This window comes from Triplophysa dalaica, chromosome 9, assembly GCF_015846415.1.
Source record: "Triplophysa dalaica isolate WHDGS20190420 chromosome 9, ASM1584641v1, whole genome shotgun sequence".
Classification (NCBI taxonomy): Eukaryota; Metazoa; Chordata; class Actinopteri; order Cypriniformes; family Nemacheilidae; genus Triplophysa; species Triplophysa dalaica.
The window spans coordinates 15,262,971-15,290,171 of NC_079550.1; the positions used below are offsets into that span (position 1 = coordinate 15,262,971).

At 39.7% G+C, this 27,201-nt stretch overlaps 1 protein-coding gene and 1 long non-coding RNA gene across 3 annotated transcripts; both read right to left on the minus strand.

The window, feature by feature from the left end:
- Positions 1–1,141: 1,141 nt before the first annotated feature.
- Positions 1,142–22,301, minus strand: ssh2a (slingshot protein phosphatase 2a). 2 transcript variants are annotated; one of them, XM_056756732.1, is made up of 15 exons: positions 22,140–22,301; positions 19,261–19,304; positions 9,017–9,129; positions 8,401–8,465; positions 8,198–8,319; positions 8,048–8,113; positions 7,897–7,962; positions 7,609–7,803; positions 5,906–5,999; positions 5,562–5,690; positions 5,433–5,479; positions 5,183–5,329; positions 4,731–4,931; positions 3,418–4,276; positions 1,142–2,848 (listed from the first exon to the last, which is right to left on the minus strand). In XM_056756732.1, exons 1-15 carry the CDS (start codon positions 22,200–22,202, stop codon positions 1,574–1,576), a joined length of 3,486 nt encoding a protein of 1,161 aa, XP_056612710.1. In that variant the 5' UTR covers positions 22,203–22,301; the 3' UTR covers positions 1,142–1,573. The 2 variants fall into 2 exon arrangements, with proteins under 2 accessions (XP_056612710.1, XP_056612709.1); XM_056756731.1 differs by lacking the exons at positions 19,261–19,304; positions 22,140–22,301 and adding an exon at positions 13,425–14,065.
- Positions 22,302–24,501: 2,200 nt separating this feature from the next.
- Positions 24,502–26,384, minus strand: LOC130428825 (uncharacterized). The gene is made up of 2 exons (XR_008907498.1): positions 26,232–26,384; positions 24,502–26,027 (listed from the first exon to the last, which is right to left on the minus strand). It is a non-coding gene; the product is annotated as an uncharacterized LOC130428825 (long non-coding RNA).
- Between the last annotated feature and the right edge of the window lie 817 nt (positions 26,385–27,201).

Consider the following 27,201-nt stretch of genomic DNA (forward strand, 5'->3'; position numbering starts at 1 on the left):
AAAACGAATAGCCTTAAAACACACACAAGCTCTTGTTCTGCAACTCTTTTTAGCGCCTCAGTGTGCTGAAAAGGAAACAGCGCCACTACTGTGGCGTAATGCCGCAACTGCAGTTACAAATGACAGTCTGTTAAACGCACGCAGCATTTCTTGTGAAGACACCCGACAATATTTAGAGAGAGTCTGACATTTGAAGAAGGCGGCCGCCTCCAATTTATCTATGCAGGAAAAAGCTTGATATAATAATGATATGAATGTGTTTTGAATTGTATTAAATAAATGCAGATATACAAAACAAATGAATAAAATAAAGCAAAATATTTTCCCTCTAACAGTATACCCAAACTAAACGTGAATTTACCTGGGTAAAACCCAAACCAGCTTTATGATACTGCCCTCCATGAGCAAACCAGCAGTTATCATACAGCTGCTCTTCACCACACTGGGGTGCTATTGTTCAAACACAGAAGCACAGCTCAGCTGCAGACAGATAAATGACAATTTCTCGTTTCATGCACTTTGTACTAATTCTTGCAGGTTTAAGATAGCGCTAATTTGCATATTAAAGATATTCAAGTCCAAATTTTTAGTCTTTTCTGTGAATTTCATTTTGTTGATGAAATATGGCCAGGCTTAAGCCAGGACTCTCTATCTTAACTCAAAAAATGAACAGTGACATTACGTGAAACAATTTACACCCATTTTTTTTAAAGCCAAGTAAATTTTAAAGCTGTAAAATCAACCGAATATACTGTTTAAATTGTGTACATATCGGTAAAAAAATTAAGTAAATCTGAATAACTCAAATTTTCTATTCAATTAGACTTAACCAAAAATATGATGCGTTTATTAAAAATGTTATATATTAATTACACATTTTATTGAAAAACGAACAGTTGCTTTTTAATAAAAAAAAAATTATGTTCCACTGAAAAAATCTGCTAAATTAAAAAAAAAAATTCATTAAGTTAATATAACAGTTTATTTTTGTCATATTTACTAAGCCACATAAATGATCTAGTTAAATTAGGACATTTAAGTTGCTTTTATTAAAAAAAATCATCATAAGTATTTACATTTATTGAATACGTGGAGACTTTAGGAATGAGATTATGTTAACAAAAAGGAATGACAATATTCGTTAAAATAGTGCAGTTTTATTATTTATAATAGTCACAGATAAAGCACAGGATAAAAAAGTTATTATCAAGTTTACCTTGGTTTCAAACAGACTCCTGACTCCACATGCTATCCGACATCCAGTCAAATCTACCATTCAAACAGTGCAAAAATATCAAAATAAAAATGCTATCTAAAAAAGAAATTCACAAATAAAACAATAAAAAAAGGAGAAAAACAAGAGAATAAAGTGCATGTTTTAAGAAAACAACTCCCTTGTTTGCATTGCTACCTGAAAGATCCTGAACACAATCAGATATACACTCGCCCACGACAACCTCATTCACACCTACAGTAGCAGATTGCTGCAAACTTAGCTTACACTTCACTGAATGAATCTTTGAAAGAAACTTTTAATGCAGTCTGGGACAGTCAACACGGTAAACAGTTATGGTCACATTGTGTTGTACAAAACGGTCACTGTCTTTTTCTTGTCCATTGCCTTGCGGAAACGGCGAATGTGGCGAGTCTTTGCATGCTGTCGTGTCGACATGGAAACGATAGGCTGGATGGTGCTGGGTTCACAAGGTCCGGACCCACCCTCCTGACTCTGCTCTGGGCATGAGGGTGAAAGGTGGGCGGAGTCTTCAGTCCAGCTTTTCTCCGTTACCTGGACAGCAGACTCAGGAGGAGGGGGACCCTGAGGTAGAACGCGTTGCTTCTTGTGGACATCATCAACGCTGTGAGTGAGTGGCAGAGAGTCACATGTGGATAAAAAACAAGAGGTCTGAGAAAAGCCTGCTGCTAAAGGCTGGAAGTCCCAGTCGCTCAGATCATGAGTAGAGAGCTCCAGCCGGTCCAGTTTAGCGAGCGATGCGGAGCGTTTCATGAGCGATGGAGGAGTGAGACCGGCCTGTCTGATGCGGGCCTCGATTTCCATGGCTCTTTGCCACACCGCAGATGCTTTGGGATCTAAAGCTCGCTGCTCTCCTTGTATACAGTTTCTCTGACCCAGAGGTATCTGCTTGTCTTCAGAATGTCCTACGCAGTCCCCCAGTCCACCGGCCTCGTATAAAAAAGCCTGGAGCTCTCGGAGTGTCTCCTGGATCATCTCCAAGTCCTCATTGCTACATGCCAGTCGACCAGGAGGCTTTAACTTGTCATCAACGTCCGTTTCCAACTCGGTCACACCCTCCAGCCACAAAAGAGAAGAAGAGGCAGAACTGGGATTTATGGTTATCGAGTCTGCTTTCACAGAAACGCTGCCTTCCAGATACACAGAGAATGAAGGATCGTGAATTATACCGGAATCCTCATCATCAAGCACTTTGGTGCTGTATTTCCCGTCTGCAGGCTTTTGGTGCTCAGAGCAGGTTGACTCCACACTGTCCTCTGGTGGGCTGGAGTGGGACTGGGGCTCTGGAGAGTCCAAACATGGGGAGGGAAGAGTGGAGCGAGGAAGGTCTTGACCCTGACGCAGTAAAAGTTCCAGCTGCTCGGTAGCACGCCGCACAGATCCTGAGGGCCTGTCGGAGGGTGAATGAGGAACTGAAGCGGCTTCCTTATCCTCCTCTGGTGTTGCGGTTAGATGAGGGTTTAGTGATGGTGGCGGGCTGCATGTGTGCGATATGGATTCTAGTTCAGTAACTATATGTCGCACAGACAAGGTGTTGTCATGGTGAGGAGGCTGGGGCTCTGCATCACTATTCGTCTCAGAGTGGGCGTGGCACTAGAAACAAAGAGAACAAAGAACCCTTATGAAAGAGAATATTTTCTTAAAGGAGCCAGTCTTTTGCTGTTTAACAATGTTCATGTTTCTAATATCAGAAAACGCTTTATATTTCATATTTCAAGTCTATTGTTCACTTCTGTCCCTCTTCGTCAACTTCACTTCATCAGTTAAAAACATGCAGATCGATCGAAGGGGAATAGAGGTCTATTAGTGAATCTGCAAACGTCAATCAAACGTCAACAAGATTTAACAAATTCAACTTTAACATGCTTAAAAAAAAATATCTGAGCGCTACAGAGACGAGTTTTGTCTGAATGGCCCCTTATGGATTTAAAACAAAATGAGGGTAAATGTCAGATTAAAAAAATATTCCACTACTACTTGCAATTCTAGTCTAAATCAAAAGGTGGCAGTATTGCAATGACATCACTTGCCCACGCTTAATCTCCCAATATGTATGGTTCCTTTTAAGGAGTCATTCCCATTAATGTTTATAATACAAATTTATCTTTCATGAACAACTGAAATAATACAGACATGTATTTGAAGCGTTTGCCAAATCTTACCTCATCAGCTTCCACACTGAGGTCTTCCAAGGGTGGAGTGCATCTGGAGTGAAGTGGCCGCACATCGGTCGGTTCAGAGAGCGAGCGAGGCTGACCGTCATGCGACAGATACAGGAACTTCTCTCTGGCACTAAAGAAGTCGATGCTATCTGTGCTGAGGTTAGACGCAGCAGCATTCTCCGAGCTATCTGCAACGTTCGGGTTATTGTTATCGTCGTTGGAGCTGACTTCGAGCACCGAGGGGGCTTCTGAGCGGCTGTCAGCCTCCAGACACAGTTCTAATTTTTGCGGCATAGTGGATTCCGTCAAATGATAAGAGTCGTTTTGATCGGCTGTGTCTGGGGACAGCTCAACACAATCTGTTTTTGGCTCAGGTACATGGTGAGACGACTCGATGCTGAGGTCTGGATTGATTCCGCCCTCCTCTTGAGGTGAAGGGGCGAGGATACGAAGAGAGGGTGGGGGGTGAGGACATGTGACAGGATCAGGCACTTCATCTCTTGATCGAGAGTTCTTTGCGATATTTTGCTCAGGCACCACCGTGGCTGCCCGCTGTCTGCGACGAGGCGGGAGAAAGGGGTCCTCGTGAGCCAACTCAGAGGGTAGATGGTTTCCCTTGGACGTTTCATCTGTGGTAAGGTGTGGAGATTTAGGGTGCGTGTTGTCCATGACAGGCTGTGGGTTGGTAAAGGACTCTTGCACAATAATGCCCAGCATCTGCTGGAGTGAAGGAGCACGGTTGTTGTTGTTATGAGAGTCAGAGCGGTCCAGCGGTCGTGGTGCCTTGCAGAGCATCACGTGACCTTCTGACAAATCGCTTTCTGAGTGAGAACGCCACAGCTTATTATGCCTCTGCTTGCTGAAGGAATAAACAAACATAAAAACAAGAGGATGAGAGGAGAGCCATGGAAACATTAAGTTTGGGTGAATGGCTTAGCGTGGTGACCTATCTTTCGTCAAAAGCACATAGAGCTTGGGGTGTGTGAACTAGAATACAGTCATGAAAGCATTGTATGACAGTGAAAGCTGCGCAACAAAAGGAATGCGGAGAGACAGCTAGTCTGACGTAACATGCATCGGATCACAATAGCGATGCAACGCAATGCCATTGTATTGAAATTCAGAAGCATTTACACAGTGGAAACTCCAACCACAGTCTCTGTTGACCTTTTTTTAAGAGCACAGGTATTACACGTAATCCAGAGTCAATATGTGTCGGTAGGGCTATTCTACGACTCTTTATTCAAGAGGACTTGGTGTGTGGGATAAAGAGACAGTTTCATAACCCTTGTGACTCAATGTTGGGTCTGTACCTGGCCAGTAGGATACCCTGGTACTCCTCCAGCTGTTTCATGAAAGACGGGTTGGGTTTGGTGACGGTGCGCCGCTCTTTCACATGGTCGAAGGCACGCTCTAGATCCCAGCCGTACTCCTTCATGGCGTACGCGATCACGGTGGAGGCAGAACGGCTCACTCCCATCTTACAGTGAACTAGACACTTGACTCCAGCTTTTCTGCAGCACAACAGTTTCATAAACCGCCGTTAAAGCACATTTTGTACATGAAATAAGGTTTGGCACCAAGAATAATACAATTATTCGATATACTTATATTTTAAGCAAAACGTAAAGACTAATGATTTAAAGCGAGTCGTTCTTATATTGACCTTAGTAAAATTATTTATTTTTTGGAATTTGAAATCAATATAGCAAGTCAAATTCACAGGTATTGGTATCAACTGATAATTTTGGCATCTATTACTTACTTGGCTTTAGAAATGAACTTATAAGTATCGTTCCAGTTCTCCAAGAGATTTGTGGCCTCCTCGTCATATACTCGGATGTTACGGTATTCAAAAAGCCCAGGGAAGAAATTGTCAATCTCCCGTGTAACATTCAGGATGTAACGTACACTGAGGAAATGGAGGAGTGGTCAAATTAACAATGACTGCATGCAGCTGAGCGGATGTATTCATTTAAAGAAAGAGAGAAGCCTGGAATATCGGTGACGCTTACCCACTGCTTTGAAGCTCCTCAAGGTTAGAGGCATTCCATTCTGAACCCTTGAAAGAAACAACCATCCCAGTTAATACCGAAGCAGATTCTACAGTTCTTGTAAAATCACAAGTGTCATGGAAGACTGACCAGATAAACATGATCGAAGATCTCAGTAGGGCTGTCCATCTGTCCCAGGATGACGATCATCTCATTATCGATAAACTCCTTGAACTCCCGCAGGTTGCAGACCATCTGCATCTCCAGCTCTGTGCGGATCTGAATACAAACATTATTATCTAACAGCTGCTTCTTAAGGATATGATATTAGATGTGAATGTTTTTCTCCATGTCAACAGTGATTAAATCCCGGTCTGATACCACTTTTCCAGTTAAAGAATCTGCTTGTACACATTTAGATTTAATGTGTTGAACTGAAAATTCCTTCAGTGACTTAATATTGTACACACAGTGTGCACAATGGATGTTTGTACCTCTTTCGAAGTGATGTTTTCCAGGTCCTTCTGCATCATAATCTCTCTCAGACGTGTCTTTATGAGCCTCTCTGTCCGCTCCCTCTCGGTTGGCCTGTACACATTAAATCCAAAATTATTTACTTTTTCTCTTTCTTCCTTTAAAGCTGCTTTGAAACAATTCAACATTGTAAAAAGCGCTATATAAATAAAATTGACACACGATTATGGCCCGAAGTTAACTTCCGGTCTGTATTTGTTTAACGGTCTGGTTAAAACAGAAATAGTTTCTCAGAAATAATCTAAAGGGACAGTTTTCTTTGCAAATGTGTAGGTTTGGGTCACAAAAGTGCACATGCGCAATAATGTTTCTTTATGTTGTTGCTTTGAAATCATCTATAGCTTGCCTGTAGCTCAACTAGTACAACATGCTTCTAGCATCTGCAAGGTCATGGGTTCAATTCCCAGAGAATGCACATTTACAAAAATGTAGAGCTTGAATATAGTCACTTTGTACAAAAGCATCTTGCAAATGGATAAATTTCAATTTAGTTAGATGTCAATGAGAGGTGTAGCCTCCTTTTACAGGATTCTTTGCATGTCTTTTGTCCGAGCAGAATCTTGCATAAACCAAAGAACAAAGCCCCTGCTTTATTAAAACAAACAATTTGAGAAGTCCAATCCCAGAAAAGCCACAGCACATCTGAATGGTAATGGTAAATTGCGTCATCCCCTGGCCTCCTCAGATAGGTTGGGACAAGTGTCTCTTCACTGATAGCAACACAAGCTCTGATTGGCCCCCAGAGGACCGTCTCTTTATCACTACCAGCAACCTTAAAAACACAGCTAAATGTAGGTCAACACCCTCAGCTGCAGGCCGCGTGTGTGGGGGTGATGTGTTTAACAATAAACAATCTCCATTAAGGCCAGAATGTTTGTGAAACATCATAGAGGAAAGTAAGGACAAATAAACAATGATCGAATAGTGATTTAAATTCTCTTCCATCCAAATTTGCTTAACCGGTTACTCAGGGAAGCTGCCAATGGGCACCCATTCACACGATATGCAAATAGATCTTCACCAAGTATCTCTCTACAGGGTCACTCGGTCCAGTGTCTACAACAAGCAGTCTCCTCCTTGACCTTGCTTTTTCGAGCCACCTGTCTCCATCTATCTACCACTCCGTCTCGCCCATTTTTCCAACTGTAAATCAACTCATCTCAGCATAGGGCTATTTAAAGTAACCGGCTGCAGCCATGCCTGTTAAAAGACAAAAACACACGCACGTGGTAACGTCTCCGACTGTGGGAAATTCCCCCCACATAAAAAAAGTTTCGGAAGCACAGCATCATCTGACCGTGTATCCATGAAAAACTTGAGGAGTTAGTCGTATCTAGTTGATTTGGCAACAACAAGCAGATCTATTATTGGAATCCATGTTCTTTATGTTACCATTCGCTCCTTGACCTATGGTATTGATCCTTGACCTTGCATCACACAGATTAGATGTTTATGTGTACGTGCATGTCCAACTTTTTCCAAAAACAAGGACTGATTTATAACACAAACACTGGAGTTCACCCCTATTGACTGTAAGCTTCAAAAACAACTATCAGCTTGGACCTTATGCAAAAAGCGCAATAACAAAACCCACTGTCATACCGATGCAAGAAACAAAGAAGTGAGAACAAGTTCGACCTGTATGTGGATGTGCGGTACTTACATGTCAGTGAAGAGCACGGGCGAGTCTGCCCGGTAAGACTGCACGTCTTGCATGGCGTTCCACTCATTAACATAATGCTGGTCAGATGTCACACGGGTCTGATAGTAACTGACCCAGGTGAGGAAGAGACTGCCTGGATAGTAGTTATGACATCGGGCCACTTCACACACCTTATGCAGGGATTGCAAGGCTGACCTGCGAGAATGCATTACATTAAAAGGCATGACAAACACAGTTTTCGTTCCTGTGTTTACTTAAGACTTCCACATTAAAAATGTGGACACTTACCACATGGCCTGCACTGAAACCGGTTTGAAGACGTGAACTCTGTTAACAGTGGACACACTGAAGCCCCTGTTGCGAAAGAATAGCAACCTTTAAGACGCGCAAGATCATTTTAAAAGAAGGAAATAGTTCATGTGTGAGATTTATGCCTCACCCATCTCCATCCAAGTGTATAAGCGTATCGCTCCACAAGGGTAAGACCAGCCCAAATGTGCACTTGCTGCAGGAAACACATAATCGCAAGTTATGAGCACCGAAGTCTACACCAAAAAATCTTTCCTACTAAATCATCTGCGATACTGACTGGTCTGAATCGCTGAAGTCCATCCCCAGCACTACGCTCTCTTCGGTGTCCTGTTTCCCGTTGGTGGAGACGATCACCATGTAGCGGGTACGCTGGAGGTATGCGCTCTCCAACCGGACAGCCTGCGAGGAAAAAAGAAACATTCAAATTCTGCTTTCCAATCAACAGTAGTTTGATTTAAAGGTCTTATTGATGATGGTTACCAGGCGGATGGTGTCTTCAGGGCGTAGCAGGGTGAACATGGTCTGCAGATGCTGCTGAAGGTCACCTAAAGAGGAACCAGAAGCATCCATAAACCTCTAGTGTGTGACATTTGCATACAACAGCTGAGACGGAGTCACTCTCGCTTCCTCTAAAATAGGTTCCGTCGTGTCTGGTCTGTTTGATTAGCCTGTGGTTTATAAATCATGAACAGAAACATTAAACCAGATGGAGTTTATGGGTCAACTATCCCTTTAATGTATTCATTTTATTGCATGCAAAATATAGCACCTGCATAAAAACAATGCTAGACCTTTTCTCAGAACAAACTTCCTTTTTCTTTTTATTCATTTTTACACTTTTGTAATACCCTTACGCAATGCTACGATGCATCTCACTAATGGACCTTCCAATAAAATCAATGCCGTCTGTGTGCAAGAATAGCCGTATGCCTATCAACAAGCATGTGCATGCGCATACACAGCATTCTTTAACATGATCAATGTCCTTCAGCTCAAGGACAGGCCCCTGCATTGCCGTATGCAATAGCTCAATGCTATAAAACACAACACTGAGCATTGCAGCTTTTCTCACATTTGGTGTGTGTGTGTTCTGTACCTGTGTGTTTGTTAAGCCGCTGTGTGATTGGGGGTACCGAAGAAGGGGAGGAGCCATTTCCCCGTGGGAGAAAGAGGGCGGCGCCTTTCACAGTTAGGAAGTTCTCGCTGATGCTGAGGAAAACAACAGTGAAAGTGAGACTGTTATCCTACGCATCTCAAACCTTAGGTTCATTGCCCCCAAAATTAAAAACAGATGTACTTTCTGACTGCAGGTTTGAAGTTTGCGTATTGATGCAAACCTTACACTATCAGTACATAAAGAGGCTCCAAGATACGCTGTTATCTGAGTTATGGGCCTCGGGCTAGAACACGTAAGTGTGTGAGACACTGTTTACAGACATCACCATAGAGACACCGTTATTAAGCCTCTGCTGGGCAGAGGCCACGGCCATTCTGATAAACAAAGCTGGGAAATGTGTGACCTGTTACAGCTGGTGCTTCAACACATTACCTTCAATTCCCCACTTTCTGCAACGGACAGTTTTTCTGATCTAAACCACCGGTTAATACATATTATGGCACAGACATTGCGCTTATAACTCCGAAAATCACTCTGGCTGAGGAATCAGGGTAATTCTGTGGAAATGCGAGCCCTCCGTCCCCCTCTGGCCCCGGAGCTTTGGGAAAGGAAGGATTGCGGAATTTAAGGGAACGCAAGAAGCCCGGGATCGTCTCGCCCCCAAAAAGTGAAAAGAAAGCAAAAACACTTTGTTCAGCTGATCTCATTTCCCAAAACCCGGTCACCCCCTGACCCAACCGTTCCCTCTCCGTTTTAGTCTCTCCCTCTCATTTGACTCCATTTATCTCATTCTCTCTCGCTTTTATATGCCTGACGGATGGTTTGAGAGGTGCTTTTCTGGAAATGTTTAACAGATATGAAGTGCTATACGAAATTCGCAAATGCTTCTGCATTGACCCCTCACCTATCAGTACATGAGAAGATATGAGCAGGAGGCTGATGCAGGGTTGCAACTAATTTTACACTTCTAAAAATAAACAGCCGGGTGTGTGAATGCAGATTGCTGACGGACTTTTACAGTGTTAGGAGTTACTGTATAACATCTCATATGACCGCATGTCAGCTGGATGAGTTTTAAAAGAGAACAAAGCATGGAAACTGCTTGATTTCAAGGTTGCAATATTCAAAGAATTTGCATTTGGTGCTGGGTTGTTGCAAAAAACAATCACCTTTATTTTTAATCATCAGATTTTAACTCACTTTTTCAGTGCATATGTCAACTTTCGCATAGTTTCATAAAGACACACGCACAACCGACTGGAATTAGTATAAAATGCCGTCTGCCAAGCGTCGAAAGATTTTGCATCGTGGGTGCAGACACCATTTCAATCATGTGCTATGAATATGACCCGGAGGCCAATGCAGGCTGGATGTACCACAAGCAGCGCAGTGTCTGTAGAAGGAGCAACCAGAGGGCTCAAGGACTGCATGGCACAATTTCCACCCACTGGCATTTCACTGAAGCAGATATTGTAAAGGCTTACACATACACACTACGACAAAAACTGATGGGTCACAGAGAGAGAGCAGGAAGGTGGGTGGGTCATCTTTTGGCATGCGGCACTGGACAGTACTTGATAGGGCACAGACACAATCATCACTATGTAAGGCACCTTTAAGAGCCGCGCACCAAGCCCAAAGCTGCCTGACCCCCACTTGTCCCTGGCCATATTAGTCAGTCTCTCACTAGGGAAGGGATAAATATAGGTCCGGGCTGAAGGCCTTATGAGTTCAGGCCTGATATGCAGAGAGAGAGAGGGAGATGGGATTATGTCACCTGTCACCTACAAATTAGGCCCCTTGCTGTTTCTACAAAACATACAGGTACAAACTTAACAGAAACAAAAAAGCAGAAGATGGAGAAACAGGTTTGGAAACAATGGAAAAAAATAAAAGATATAAAACTGACTCTGTGGTCTTAACAAAGGTCTTCTGAAGTGAATCGAAGCGTTTGTTTAAGAGGAATATCCATATTGACAACGCTATGTAACGTTGATTAGACCAAGGAGCCGTGTCGAACCATTCTTTGATCCATGGATGCACTTATTTGAGCTTTTAAAAATTGCCCCCCTATTCTTCAAGAAGAAAGTCATATTCAGTTAGGATGCCTTGAGAGGGAGTAAAACATGTGAAAATTTAGTTTTGCCTGTGAAATAACCCTTGATCCTGGATAGGCTCTATTCTGGCTCACGAACTATCCTGCATTCTTATTGGTCCACACACATGACCAATTACAGCCAATACTGACTGTACTTAAGTCTGGATTCTGTTAAAAGGAAGATCCAGAATGTAAATATCCGGCCATCAAACTCTTTAAAACATTAATCAGAAAAAAACATATATTTAAACAAACACGTAAGGGCCGGGTTTCACAGACAATGCTTAGGTTAAGCCAGGACAATGCCTCAGTTAAATTAAGATATTTATCTTGCTTTTATAAAAATACCTTATATATTAAGATATTTCGGGGCTAGTTATATTCAGTTAACAGTTATTCAGTTTAGTCTGGGACTAGCCTTAAGCCTTGTCTGTGAAACCGGGCCAAGAAGTGTTTAGACACTAAACAAAGCTTAAAACTCTCGACAATCTGTTTTCCTTTTTTACAGACGGTCAAGGAAAGATCCTTAGTTTGATAATTCACTAAAGGAATTATGTTTCACAAGTGCGGGTTTTCCCTCATCTCTCAAGACTATCAGGATGTGCATATACAACTTCACCTGGTATCTGTGGCCAAAACACGTGCTTGGCCGTTAAAAAACAAAGGGCAGTGACGCTGAAGGTTTCAACAAAACACATTACTTCCTTCTGGTAGCTCACACCTGCAATTTTCCAGGTTAATGATTAAAGCTTGCAGACAAACACAGATCTTACTCACTCTGTTTGCCTTTTGGCAGTGTTAACAGAATAATAAAAGTTGGTACAGTACATTGTGAGATATCATCATGGGGTTTCCCATCAGGTTTAGTTTAAATCTATCAAATGTTTCGATTTTAATCTATCAAAAATAAAAGCTGAGTAACACCTCACTGGAAACCTGTTGTTGATATTGTGGGCCTGTGTCAGGTGCTACTATAAGAGAAATCCGTCCTCGTGATCAAGTCTTTCCTAATTGAAGTCTACAATGCGTGTGAATAAACACACACATTCCTCTACATGTGTAAGAAAAAACGGATGATGATGATGATGTAACAGTCCTGCTAGTGTCAGGTGAACGCTTACTCAGACTTAAAACAGAGGTGTACATGTGTACACCACCATTCTGTGCACTCAAACATAAAATAAATGCAGTCGAATGCCTAAACCTAAAGATTTCACACTCTGCTGAGATGTACAGTAATCGTATTTGGTACATATCATTCAGAGACATGCAAAATCTGTGGCTGAAACCAAAAGCGCACACAAACATGAGTGAAAATTTCAGACTGGCTTTAATAAAATGACAAACAATACAAGTTTCATAAGACCTTAGCAAATAAGTCCAACTGAGTATAAACTCGAATAACTTTAATAAATAAGACTTGGCATAAGTATAAAAGTGGAGCTGAATCTTTCTAATTCAAGTTTTCATATTGACCAATTCAATATTAAGCAAGTTAGGCCTAAAGAAAAACTAAAAGTCTCATTTTGCACACAAATAAGCTATCACATCATGGCTAGAGAGAATGATAAATAATAGCATATTATTCATAAATGTACAAGTAACGATATTCACAGTGTTTCAGTGTCAAACACTTTGCTTTGGGTGCTTGACAAAGCCACTGTATAGAAAACAGCAATGTTAACTTTCTGCCAATTAAAACAAAAAAACTAAAGTTTTTGTTCAAATAAACCACTTCTTCAAGAAACAGAATTAGTATCATTTCACAAAACACAAGCAAATACACTTAAACAAAAGGCATCACCCAACATATTCACCAAAAACAACAAAAGTTTCTAAGTCACTTGGTTTACACATAAGTTAGGTAAACCCCATCACAGTGTTTACATGACTTTATATGGTTATGGCTGAAAAGTTGGGGTAAGGTTGATCTTACTCATCGGTTAAATCGTGGACAGGTTGGTGAATCACGTCTCTCTCCTGTCCTGTCCTCTTTCACAACAATCAGTGTTACGTCAAGAAGGCTTGAGAAACATCCACTTCTGCTGACGGTAATGTGTTTCGCTGTGCATTTTACCGTCACTAACTACGTTCAGTTCCCCTTAAATAACCCAATAAACACTTGTTAAAACTTCAAGAGTCCCAGTAATGTTTCAATACAGTTGATAAACAATCCGAAAGAACAAAACTAACGTTGGCTATGTAACGTGCATATAAGAAAGAGTGAAATGCATGACGGCTTTCCTCATAAACAACGTATCAACACAATAAACGGAGATTTTCACTTACAGCTGGTTGATCTGGTTTTGAGAAGCGACGGCGTTGTCGGAGAAGTACGGCATGATTTTTGCCCCGCAACAAGAGCAGTATCCCCGGGTAGAGGAGCTCTCCGATACCGCTACACTTTCCAGGGTCATGACGGAGGATCAGAGAACCGGTCAATGCGGTAGGATATCCTCGACTAGACCGCACGCTCCTCCACATCCATGGTGCCTCCCCCCGATGAATAAAAGACAACGAACGGGGGTGACGCTTACAAACTCGGGCTCGGTTTCCCGACGCAGGCTAAAAAATGTTGATTTTAAATCAATATACTCCGAGACTTTAAACGACCCCAACGTGCCCTCAAAATAGCGTTATAGTTAAGGTACGCTGAGAATTAAGTGAATAAAACATACAAACAAAAAGGCAAAAACGTACATAAAATGTAATTATATTATGTAAAAGAACATTTTTCTTTTAAATTTGATCTATGCATCGGCCGCAACCCTCTCGAAACTCCCACAACCGGGCTTGATTCACACGCCTGAGGAGCGGAGCGGCGCACTCATGCTTGAACGGAGGGAAGGCGGAGCATCAGACATGTGCTTCAGGAAGAGGAATCACTGCAGGGCTTTGCCGACGGACGACTCTTCAGACACCAGCGCAGCGACACCAAAAACGACCGCGGAATGAAACATCGCCGCGCGAATCACGGTCTGCAACCACGCGTGCACTTTAGCGCAGAGAAAAGACTGCTGTTTCCATGGTAAGTCTAGAGCAGCTATGAATAGAGGCTTAAAAATAACATCTGGACTAGGTTAAAAAAATATATTTAGAAAGCAAGGTTTAGAACAGCTGGTGTACTGAATATCATGAAAACATGTCCACGTCAATCTTAACATCAAAACTGAAAGAGAATACAACATATAAATTGTAACATTAAAAACATAATCACCATAAAGGCACTACAACATGTAAATATTAAAATTTTAATTACTATAAACTTGTTTTGCATTACCGTAAAGAGAATGTGTTCTTAATAGTCATGTTATTTATAAAACGTTCTGTGATCCTAAATGTTTTCTCTATGCAAAGTATAATTTCTGATATACTTCTGTGTTGTTTTAAGACCCGCATGAGATGTTTCGTAATCAAAGCCCTCTGTCAATGGAGGCCTGAGTGACAGACTTCCCAGGGTGGAGGGACATTGATTACACAGACTTTGCACAGCTGTAAAGAAAGTCTGTAACAAACCAAACAAAACAATGCGTTTGTTGTAACGCACAAACACACAGGTTTTGAAGCATCAGTAGCTTCATATGGACTCATAAGAAGGAAAACGTGAAAGGGTTTAATACTAAAGCCACAAACAATAGAAAAGGGGGACACAGGATGGCATTTTTACTTAAAGGTATCCATTAAAAAATAACTAGCGTTCTTATGCAAATCCAAGCATATTACTTTGCTTGCGACCAAAACTTTTTGACAAAAAGTAAATAGACACTTAAAATAGATAATTATTAACGTTTAAAAATTATAAACAGGTCCATCCTGATGTGCTTATTTTTTTGCTGCATGGGTATGACCTGATCCAGCCCTTTGGGGCAAATACACTGGGACATGCTATACCACAAAAGCTGCACTTTCTGACTTTTTAATGTAACACAAGAATTTTTAATGAAAAATACTACTTTTTATTATTCTCAGGCACAGTTAAAGATTGTCATGACAGTGGCCAATGGTAAAGATTGTGGCAACTGCACCTGTGAGCAGAAAAACATGAGGGTGAATAAATGATGAATATTTTCAATTTCCAATGGGATGAATTCTCTCTTTTACACAGACACATGAAGGTCAGACATTCAAGTCTTCTCAAGCCTGAATAAATTCATAACTTCAGCAAGACATTTGCTCCATGACTTGACAAAGGACGTTTATCTGCATACTCTGCCACAGTGCAGTGATTGACATGATGTCGGTGTTTGATGGATAAGCATCAGTCAGTGCGGTTAACAACCGCAGCTCAACTATGTAAAACAGCAGGGGGTCAATAGTGAGAAATTGGTGGATGGCTCACATTATCCTATTTAAGCAGTTTGTTTAGAGATTCCTCAACATAGGCAAAATCAGCTGTTTTTAAAAATTAAGCAAAACGTGTTTCATTTAATCTAGAAGGACAGATCTGCTACACATGTGAACGCATGATGTTCTCTCACTACAAAATGTTTATGTTCCAAGACATCACATGCCGCGTTCCTCTCCGTGCATGCTTCTAACGCTGCAAACCATCTGAAGCCTTATCAGAAACACATCCAGCTAGTTAGCACACAAGGTTGTGTAAGCTACTTTGTGTTTATATCTGAGTTTTCCCCATTAAGACCTTTTGACTTGGCTGGTAATTTGAGCTGTTGTCATGTTGTTTACAAAAACGTTAGTCCTTGTTGTGCAATGGCTGCCGTCTTGCATGCGATGTCCTGGAAAAGGTCACTAGTATTTTATGGATGCTCCCTTCATTACCCCCATTTCACAACCAAACTGTTCTAAAAGGCCAGCTGTTTCCTATACTTAGAGCTGGGAATGTGTCGGATAGCCATTCTTTCCAACATCATTAAAATTAACCGGTCACACGACAAACTCTGTCCTGTGATAGGATGGGCGCTAAGATCAAAATTGTATACTGCAGTTTGAGTCACATTTGTTGGAAATTTACATCCAACATTTTTATATATTGCAAAACCACCAAGCAGTAGCCCATTTATACTACCCAATGAAGTAAGTACATAACCAAAGTTTCTAACTTGATCATTTTTATTTAAAGGTCTGACGAACTGTGCTTGTTTATTGTTTTATACTGTTATATGAGGTCTACTTATGAAGTTTGTGTGGTTTTTACATCCAAAAACATAAAAAGTAATAGTCTACTTTCTACCCAGGTTTTCAGGCCAGCTCTGCAAACGCGCGGTTTTAGTGGGCGTGCCGCAATGAAGACACTTGGAAGTAAACGCCCACCGCTTTGATTGGATAGTAGTTTGCGTAGTTGGAGCCTTCTGTGAATTTTGTTCGAGATGCAACATTAGGTTACACATAAGCACCATTCACAGTTTTGGCACAGCATTAGTATTATCTGAAGACCTCCTGTGATTTATAAATTACCTCCCCACATCAGTATTGGGAGGGGTGATTTTACTCAAATTTACTGATTAATTTCCCGGATGCGTTGGTAAGGCTTTGCGTATAGTTTGTATAGCCTATACTTGTATTGTGTTTAATGATACATGACCATACCTGTCAGCATCGCGGGTCTCAAATGTTAGGAGAGTTTCCATGATAAACAAACAAACGGGACCCAGCTCCAAAAATAATACCAAAACACTTCAAAGCAGCCTCCATTATTTGGAAACGGTGTAAAAAACCTTGAAAAATTATATATGAGCCCGCCAAATTACAGAGATGGTGAGGTCCCCGGGTAATACTAATCTCGAGTGAACAGTGCTCAGGGCACATCAAGTGATCTCTAACAAAGCAATAGCCTAGTGATGCATAGTCTTATAGTATTACTCACATAAGAGTGCTGCGCCAATCCTATCGGATCCAATTGAAGGCACAGTACTGCTTTTTAATTTTAAACCCTCAACAAATCAGTGTTGACCTATGCCTTTTTCACGAAGGAATCCTCAGAGAAATGAAACGGACAAATGCTTAATGTTTTTCCACATGAGCTGGAACATCTTTAAAAATAAACTTTAACCCCGCATTCCTAATATCGGAATCCGAAGTAAGGTTATGCAGCGACTGTATTCTTCCACAACCAGGGATGGCACAATTTTTAGCTATCTTAAACGGCATGTTTGTTTATTGCTTGCTCGCTCTATCTGGTTCCGCGCCACTGGTTCTGTCATGCGCGGACCAGTGGGCGGGGCTTGAGAAGTAGGCGTTAATATTTTTCTGTGGAGGCAGTGTTCAACCTATCAATGTCGGCATAGATAGTTGCATTCCAGACTCTGGCGTTCGCTGGGCCTGGTGTCAATTACAGATGGAATCTCAGTAACAAGGGCGTTTTCAGTTCTGACGCTTACATGATGTTCGCGTGAATACGATTCTCTCTTATATAACAAAAGCTTGGGTTAAAATTGTGATTTTAATTCATGCTGCCTTTAACTGATATTGATAGACACAAGCCAAACAAGCCCAAAAAGTGTTCATAACAAAAGATAATAGGTTAGGTATGTTTGGCTTTTGCAAAAATTCATTGTTATACAAATTATTCATTAAATAAGTTACATACCAAATAAATACATTTGTACATTTTAAACAGTAAGAAAATATTTTAAAGAATGTTTATAACTGAACAACAGCGGTACAGAATCACTTCTGTTGTATGGACACAAAACAACTCTTCCATTGTTCGGTTACCAGCATACCTCAAAAATATCTTCTTTTGTGTTCTGCAGAAGAAAGAAAGCCATTTGGTTTGAAATGACAACAGTTTTGGGCTTAACTATCCCTTTAATATACTGTAGGAATAAAAACTGATTGAGCACCTAACGTGTAATAAAACGATACAAAATAAGAAACTCTGGCGTGCACCGGCTTGCTTTCACCAAGCCCTGCGAGAAACCGGCTCCCAACGTTATCCACATTCATACACATACACACAAAGTAAATAGGACAATATCTCTGTATGTACTCCAGAATAACCTGCTCAGCCACACAGCTGTGCATAGGAGGACATTATTATTTTATGCTGGATCTTTTATTCTCGTTCTATTTTTGGTGCTTGTATTTCCTGCTCTCTCCTGTAACCGTCACTTTCTTCAGCTCCAAGACTAATTTGAGCTGTTGGAACAAGGCCATAAAGCAAATGCATTGCATGTGAGCTAAGAACGACTAGTCTCATAAAAAAACACAATAAATGCACTGCAGGCCTGCTATGGCTTAATAAACTCAATAAACACAAACAACGATGATCACGGTAGGTTTGGTTCACGGTCCTACGACAGACAGATCTGAATCTTTTCAGTATCTGCAGATTCTGCTGTAAGTGGTCATGCACGGACTAATACCTGTTTAATTTAGCCCAAACGTTACGTAATCCAGGGTCAGGTTGTGCAATGGGAGTAAAGAGTAAAAGAAAAACACACACGAAGAAAAGTGTGACATCATAAAAAAAATAACATCATAGTCGCTATGAGATTACCTAACATGCCCTATAATGAAGGCCATGTGTGGCAAGGCATTCTGAGCGCCAACTTCTGCGGTGCCTTGTAAGCGCGACCTGAAGGTTTTACTTTTTGTCTTGGATACTGCCAAAAGAAAAGCCTGACATCATGCAAGACCCTCGAAGAGGTTCCAACTCAAGTTAGACCGCAGTGTGAACTCTTTCTAGATCCTGAAAATCAAATCCATCCGCTGTCAACCGTCTGCTGCAAAACTTCATATGCTTCTCTTATATTTAGCATTTTCTGATTTGTAGGGTAAAAATTTAGCCAGATATGACCAAATTGCCAAGTGGAACGGACAGTACTTGACATGCATGACAGTAGCGAAAGCATAAACTATACAACATAAATGTGACGATTGGATGGAACGTGTTCATGACAGAAATGTTGAGATCAAATCAGTCAATCCAAAACAAAACAAACAAGTCACTACATGCATATATTCTAATGTTTCATTCTTTACGTAAGATAAAAGTACTATGGTCAAATAAAACAGTTACCCATTCTGAGCTTGAAACAACCATGTTCAAAAACATTTAAACTCTGGATGAGTTCAGATTCAGTCATTTACTGTTCCGAAAACTCCCTCTTGTGGTTGATATACACATTAAAATGTAAATCGGAGTTTTTTCTTATGGACGTACCTCCTGGGCTGAGAGCGCCGATCATCTTCAGCACTGCCCTCCTCCTAAAGAAAGAAAATTGAAACAAGGTGGTAAGAATTTACAGTAACATTATTTCATGTATTTGCAACTGAAATCCTAGAACGGAACAAGTGATAACAAGTGACAGCAAAATACTTGATCTCATCACTACAATCTTATCTTTCAAATACACAATTGTATACATACATTAAACTCTTTTCAGATCTTTTCTACGACATCTAAAAAAATTATAAACAAGCTACGATTAAAATACAAATTAATCTGACTGCGAAAACAAATGACATTGGTAAAGACACAAGGATGAGGATAGACTGGACACTTAATACACATCATCAGTCAATAAAATAGACAGGGATGTTTAATCAAAACACCTTCTCCATCTGCAGTCTCATTATAGAAGAGGATATTTAGTCTTTTTACTGATGATGTGTCAAGCCTGCTTATCTTTAAAGGACTGCAGGCGGCACATATATCATCCAATGTCTGCTATCTTGATTATGGACCTTTTTCACATTTCCGGGTTTCTCTGCAGCGGAAGTTATCAAAGTTGGGTTAACTTCTATAGTGGTGAATGGGAGACTACCACAAATAGTTTTTTTGCATTCTCATTGGCTCAGAGAGCAAAAGAAAAACTCAACGATAGTGTTTTCACTACTAGTCTGATAACGGCAGTCAAAAAAAAGAATGATGCCATATTTACTATGACTTCCATATAGACGCTGTATAAGAAACAACCTCACATTAGAGGTACAATTTTTTTGTAATTTGATGCAAATGTAATATAATACAAAGCATTGTATAGTGTTATAAACGTACATTCATTAAAAAAAACAAATGTCACAGGCTTGTGAAAAAAGTCATCCTCACTCATATTTTAAAGCTATATTCAAGCCAAATATTCACAGACATACACAACAAAAACAATAATAATGAACAAAGAGATGTTTTTTCTCTGCCCATTGACTTCATCAATGTTTAATCCATTTAATGCGGCGTGGTGTGTATGACAAAGTATTCTACTTAAGGGACTTGACAATATTCACTCTCACTCACTCTCAAGTCATTCCAAACCTGTATGACTTTCTTTCTCCAGCAGAACACAAAAGAAGATATTTTGAAGAATGTTGGCAATGGCAACTAAACAACATTGGACCCCATTGACTTCCATTGTGTGAACACAAAACCATTTCCAAAAATATCTTATGTGATTCACAGAAGAAAGCGTCCAAACCGGTAGGCTCACAAGATGGCTCACATGGGCCTCAGTGGTGTCACATGACAAGCAGCTTGTTAAAGGGTGAAAAAACACATTTTATTTAAATAATCTGATTTTCAAATTGGTTACGGTTCTTAAAAGGTCAATGCGGGTCTGAGACTTATGCTGATAAAACAATGCTTACATTCTCCTGTATGGTGCATGTTTTAAATGTTTTGCAACCCTTAACATAAATTTCAGTGTAACAAGGCGTGCGCTGAAAAACAATGAATTTGTCATGGGGTTTGACCATCAGCTGGGAGTTATGTTTGGAATAACATACTTCAATCCTAATAAAGTGAATTTAAATGCACCGGATGACCCGATCTGCCAAGGCGTGCAGTACACATTCTACACAACAGCACACACTGTACATCATGAAATAATGTCAACAATGCAATGTGCATGGCTTGATCATACATTTCGAGAGAAACAAACATCAGTTTTATTTCCAAATGGTGAATATGGCGGCACTCACTTAATATGTAACTAAGCACATAAACCTATATGTGAATGTGAACCCAAACACAGAGAGTTCCACTGAGATTTCCAAAAGTTCCCAATATAAGAATTTGGAGGGTGTCTTACTGTCACTAACAATTCTTTACAAGACATGACAAAATATGACGTTGGCTTTATGGAATTAACCTACTTGTCACACACCATCTCCATCATCATCAAATGTATTTAGGTGAACAATCTGGACCAATAAAGTTGACTCAAAGCATTAATATATTATGTTATTTAATTTGTTTAAAATGTTTACTGTTACGAACTACCGTCTGGTTTACCACCAGCTATTTTATAAAACAGGCAATATTCAGTATAGGCTGGTGTCCTATTCACAAAGTAGGAATGTTTTTATTATTTTTCATTTCTGATGAGATGTGAAAGATTGTGACAGTTTATGGTCTGCCTGCCTAACAGAGACCCACATTGTGTGAGATACAAGCAGTCTTGATAAAACTTGATAGTCTTGATAAAACTGAGGCATTTCTCAGGAACAAGGAAGTGGTGTGAACACATAGGCTTTCCTTATCAAATGTGACTATTGATGCAGTTGAAACAATAAGGACGAACAGGACAGACCATCCACATGAATGAAAATATGTCCAGTTAAATATGTTTTGAGTTACAATAGAGGAAGTTGACAAGCGTACAAGCCTTAAACATCCTATTTTTTGCTTGTTGGGATAGCAAGAAATATCTAATTCTGCTGTATTATTACAATCTATATTAATCAAATAAAACAACAAAATAACGCAGCAGTGCAGCACTTGTACTGAAGGTGCTAGCAACTAGCAACTAGCATGCATGCAAGCAACTCTTTCAAAACGGCTAAATGACTTATTATTCCAGACAGATTTTCACAATGTAACGTCATAGTGGGGAACATCACATTTATACACATTAAACATGAAAGTATGTACTTATTTAACTACGATCAAAGGTAACCGGCTAGTTCTGATAAACTGCATGTCTATCATTGATAAGCTCAGTATGGGTCTGCGCATGCGCAAACAGAAAGAACACCCGAACCGCTGCCGCCGTTACAATTATTTAATAACTACACTCAAACTGTTACAACAATAAAGGAACCTACCGATACACATGGGCTGGAGGTTGTACTTGGTGTCGGCGACCGTTGTACGGTGACCAGCGCCATTCACAGTCCAGGAAGAAAAGATGAAAGGGCTGAAAGAAACTACTCACATAATTTAGAGCGATAGGTCAGAGAAGATGTGCATCGTCTTCGATGTCGCTCACTTCTCCTGTAAGCTCTGCGCATGCGCGATGCCTCCCAGCTGTCGAACCGTAGATAATAACTTTTTAAAAAGGGATGAAGCATCTTTGCTTGTTAGTATTTTGATCAGTCGATAATTTATTTTAAACGACGCGTTGGACTGGCCATAGTGTCATAGCTGCACATGAGCTGAACGTTTTTTAACTATCAACCAAATATTTTTCTCACACAGGGCTTATGAGGCAAGATGTTTTGAGGCTCATGTTCCTAATGTTAAAGTTCACTTGATGGACTGATGCAATTAAATGATAGGCATTTATTTTGAACACTTCTTTAAATTTATACATTTGGCAGACGCTTTTATCCAAAGTGACTAACGTTGCATTTTATTGTACATTTGTTTTTGACTATGTCCAATCCCTTGAATCGAACCCTTGACCTTGGCATTGATAGTGTCATGCTCTAACCGCTGAGCCACAGAACCTGATCTATATGTGATAACATCATTATTATACGAAGCTGTATTCAAGGAGACAGTAAACAATCCACACCCACAATGACTAAGGTTAAGGTCATGTTTCAATGGGAGTTGTGATCTCTCCCTAACCTCTCTCATTAACACATGTAATCTGTTCCCCAGTCACAACAACTGCAATTATAAACCTGACAACAACACAACAACAATTGTGTGTTGCTGAATGACGAGAAAGTTTCCTAAGCTCTGAACATAGAGACAAAGCCTGACAAAAAATACAAATAAAGCATTTGCTATGACTTTGGATAATTGTGTTTCATGTTTACCATAGGATGTAGCCAAAAGACAAGCAAATTGCAAGTTTATAGGTTTTAACAATTTTAAGTGTTTAAAAGTGTAAATTGACTTAATGTATTCTAGGTCATTGGTAATAAAATATTTTGTCAAAATACATTGTGATTATTTGTGTTTTTATTTCTCAGTATTATTGCACATGGTCGGCCTAAATGTGCTCTATAAATACACGAACTTGATACACGCATCTTGCAAAAATAATATTAATGTCTAAGCAATAACATTATTGTTACATCAACAAATTTAATTCACATTTATTTATATCTCGATTTTTCACAATATGATTTCAAAGGTACTTTTCAAAGAAAATGCGTGTTTCTACATTTTTAAACCAGAAGTAGTAGTAACAGTAACAGTTATGGTGTGATCTTCTGCACTCTCAAAAAAGTGTTTTAGAAGGTTCTTCTTAGTGGAACCAAAAATGGTTCTTCTATGGCATAACTGTGAAGAACTTTTTAAGAAACCGGCATCATAAGCCGTCAAACATAATGGATTTAATCTTAGTTTTGTGTTTGCACTTTTCATAGATCTTCTATAAACCAGTATGTCCTGCATAAATTGAAAAAGTACAATAGCAAAACAGTAAATATAGGATAAAAAATGAGTAAGAAGTTCAACATAAATAAAGATGAAATCTTAGGATTGAACAATATTATGAAAATGGTGACATTTTTTGAACCCCTGTTTAAAATGGGCAGAGCTTTCCACAGATGAGCCCTTTCACCTACTGTATCAGTCACGATTGTGTACAAATATATCATGTAAAGAGGGTGACGTTTCCAGATAATAAACAGGAAAGTTGTCATAAAGCTCATCGCTTCATCTACTGCTTTTTTCTTTTTATATATAATTTATTATATATCTTATTATATAATAATTTAATGTAAGTATGCAAAATGCATCTTCAAAGATGAGACGTTGGAAATCATTATAAGGGATGCTCCGAAACCTTTTTTTAACTACAAGTACCAATATTTTCCTAGTACTAGCCGATACTGATACCAATGATGATGCTTGAAAGATTTCTTTTTTGGTGAGCTGGCAATTTTCCAAGCACAGCACACTGAAACTAACAACTCTGCCTCAAAACACATTATGAAACATGAGTATGAGTACATGAGCTTGGTATCGGGGCCCGATAATATTGATCAAATCTTTTAAACAGTTTCCCAACTTAAGTCCACAGCCTTCCATCAATGCAGATTCAGTCTAGTCTGCCAGAGAGAAGCAGCAATCGTAACAAAATTTTATGTACATTGATTAGACATGAAACATAACAGATTGTTGTGTGTGTGTTAGGGGTACAAATAATAAATGATTTATCCTTTTGAAAGTGATTGATGTATTCATCACTCAACCTTATTAATTGGTTATTGATTATTTAACGCACCATCGCAGATCTTTTTTTATTTTAGGGGAAATATTACAGATATGCACGCAAAATTCACAGCAACACAAAACACATGAAAAAGTCATTGTTTCAGACTCTTATGTTAAAGCACATTGCACAGACAGTGAAAGGATGGTGGTGATGGAGTAGGAAAAATCACTCCTTGGGGATTTACAAAATCATAATTCCCTCTCAGACAATTTAAAGCAAAATACATTATATAAAAATGGAAAATCAGATTAATGTCCACCTGACAGCTATTTTGCATACATTAGATACAGTGTGTATAATATTACTTGAGCGAAAGTCAGCACCTGGCTCATTGTTTTTGTAACAGTTATGTTAATCAGTCCCACTAGTGTTAAATCTCATCCCACTGGTGGATGGTGAGGAGAGAACCCTCTCATATGATTCTAAAGCGCTTTGGGTGTACAGCAATACACAATAAAGCGCAATATAAATGCCTCATTCATTCAATCATTCATTCATATAATCTCATTTGAGACCAGAGATCTGGTCTTCCATGTTAAAGTGACATAGCAACATGTCTTGATTAAGAAAACTCAAGAATAACTACATTATAAAGCAACTGTGAAAAATAAAAAATGTGTTAACAACAAAAAAATATGCTCTCACAGTAGTGTGTATCCTTCAGGTCTCATCCTCATTCACGGTGCACTAGTCCACCTAATGGTTTTTTCTGGAATCACAACATTGGGGTTAAAGTGATAGTTTTACTCACATCATTTATTGACCCTCTTGTCGTTTTAAGACTGCATGACTGTACTTCTTCAGCAGAACACAAAATAAGATATTTTAAAGAATGTTGTTAACTAGCCCCCATTCACTTGCATGTGTCCATAAAATAACTGAATGCGGGCAAGTGGTGTTCGTTTACTTTCTTCGAAATATCTTATTTTGTGTTTTGTGGAAGAAATAGTCATACAGATTTAAAATGACAAGGCCGGGTGATTAAATGATGACTGAATTTTTTAGTTTTGGGTTTACTGTCACTATGTATACGCATAAAAATATTTAATTTCCTACTGCTAATAACTTCTCTAATGCACGTAAAAGTCCACATTAAGGACATCATTATTGAATGAGCATCCACTGGAGGATTTTGTAAAGCACAGTCCGTTCTGCCAGCATATTATGAGCAAAGCAAATTGGAGTTGCCAAGGTCCCGGGGTGAAACACATCCGGAAGTCATTTATATGAAACCATTATCTTAAAGGGCACACATTCTGCTCTTTAAGTTTGTGGTTTAATGTTCCGTAAATGAACTCTGGCAGTGCCGAAGGTAAACAGCACCATATTTAAAAGGATAATTCGACAGCAGAAGTATTTGTTTTAAGTTTAAACTACACAAAGACTTGTCAGGAAATTCTGTTGTCAGTCAGCGAGAGGTGTTCTTCAGTCCGGTTTCTTCTCAAGCATCGTGCCGTAGCGCCCGGAGGCGTGTAAACAACCGCCGCAAGAACGACGATCAAAACGACGATCAACAAACTCACGCCCACCGTCAGACCTGTGAATGCATATAGACGTACATTAAAGCTGAAAGTTCAACTTTATTTGAAAGTTAGCTCGAGTTTGAATGGTGGGGTGAAGTGAGAGTTGAATGTTTCAGCGCGAGTGATACGCGACAAGCCTTCGTGATGACTACGTCATAGTCGTCTAATAACAGAAATATTTCAGATTTATGGATCAAAGCACGTCCGCTTTTCTTTACCCTTTTGTTGTTGGCCAATGACACTCGCGAACCGATCCATGATCTCGAAGAGAAATCCAGATTTGCTGTTAATGGATTCTGTGAAGATCAGCAGACTAGAGTTCCGTCTGTCGGGCGTCATGACGTGACATTACGTGACGTTCAGATAATAGAAAAGTTCCAAGTGACCGGAAACAGAATTTTAAAGTGACCATAATAATATTTTGAGTGTTGAATAATGTTGTTTTATATCCTTTTAAATTTTTTAGTTGTTTTCTTTTACAATGTTTTCAGTGTACCATGTATCAAAGTCTATAGCCGATAGATGGCACTAATGTACAATAAAAGGACACTTTTCCATACAAGAATGTCCCATTAAGCTTTAAATAAATTGTGCTCTCTTCCACCACCATAACACAATAGATCATTGAGAACAGTATATTTCACTATTTTCATGTATGTTCATATTTAGATCTCACAGACTGATATCTTTGCAAGAAAATGCGCAGCGCAGTTTCCATCGTCTCCGTTAGATGGCGCCACTGCACAACACAGATGATGACGTTGTAATGGCCAGTAAATACAGTACACTATCATAATTAAATATTTGTAGTCTATGCACAAACTCATAAATGTATTCCCATGTATCAAGACACAACGTGTGTGCGGTATAAAAATATATATATTTATATAAATAGTTTGACTGGTCAGGAATGAATCCCACTATTGAGTCAATATCAGTTTGCAAAGGTGAGTTAAAGTTATAGTGGGTGGAAGTTTTGTGCCTTATGAAAGCAATTTTACTAACAGTAAAAGGAGCGGGAAAGGAGATGGAAGGGTTTGTGTGTGTATGTTTGTTGAGATAAGGAGGCATTCTATGTGCACAAAATGAGTTCATTAGGCAGTGGGCTGCGATGAAGGAACCCGGTTGTGCTTGATAAAGGGCCTGCAACTGAGGAGGAATGAAAGGTTTCATTTCCTGTCTTCGCAA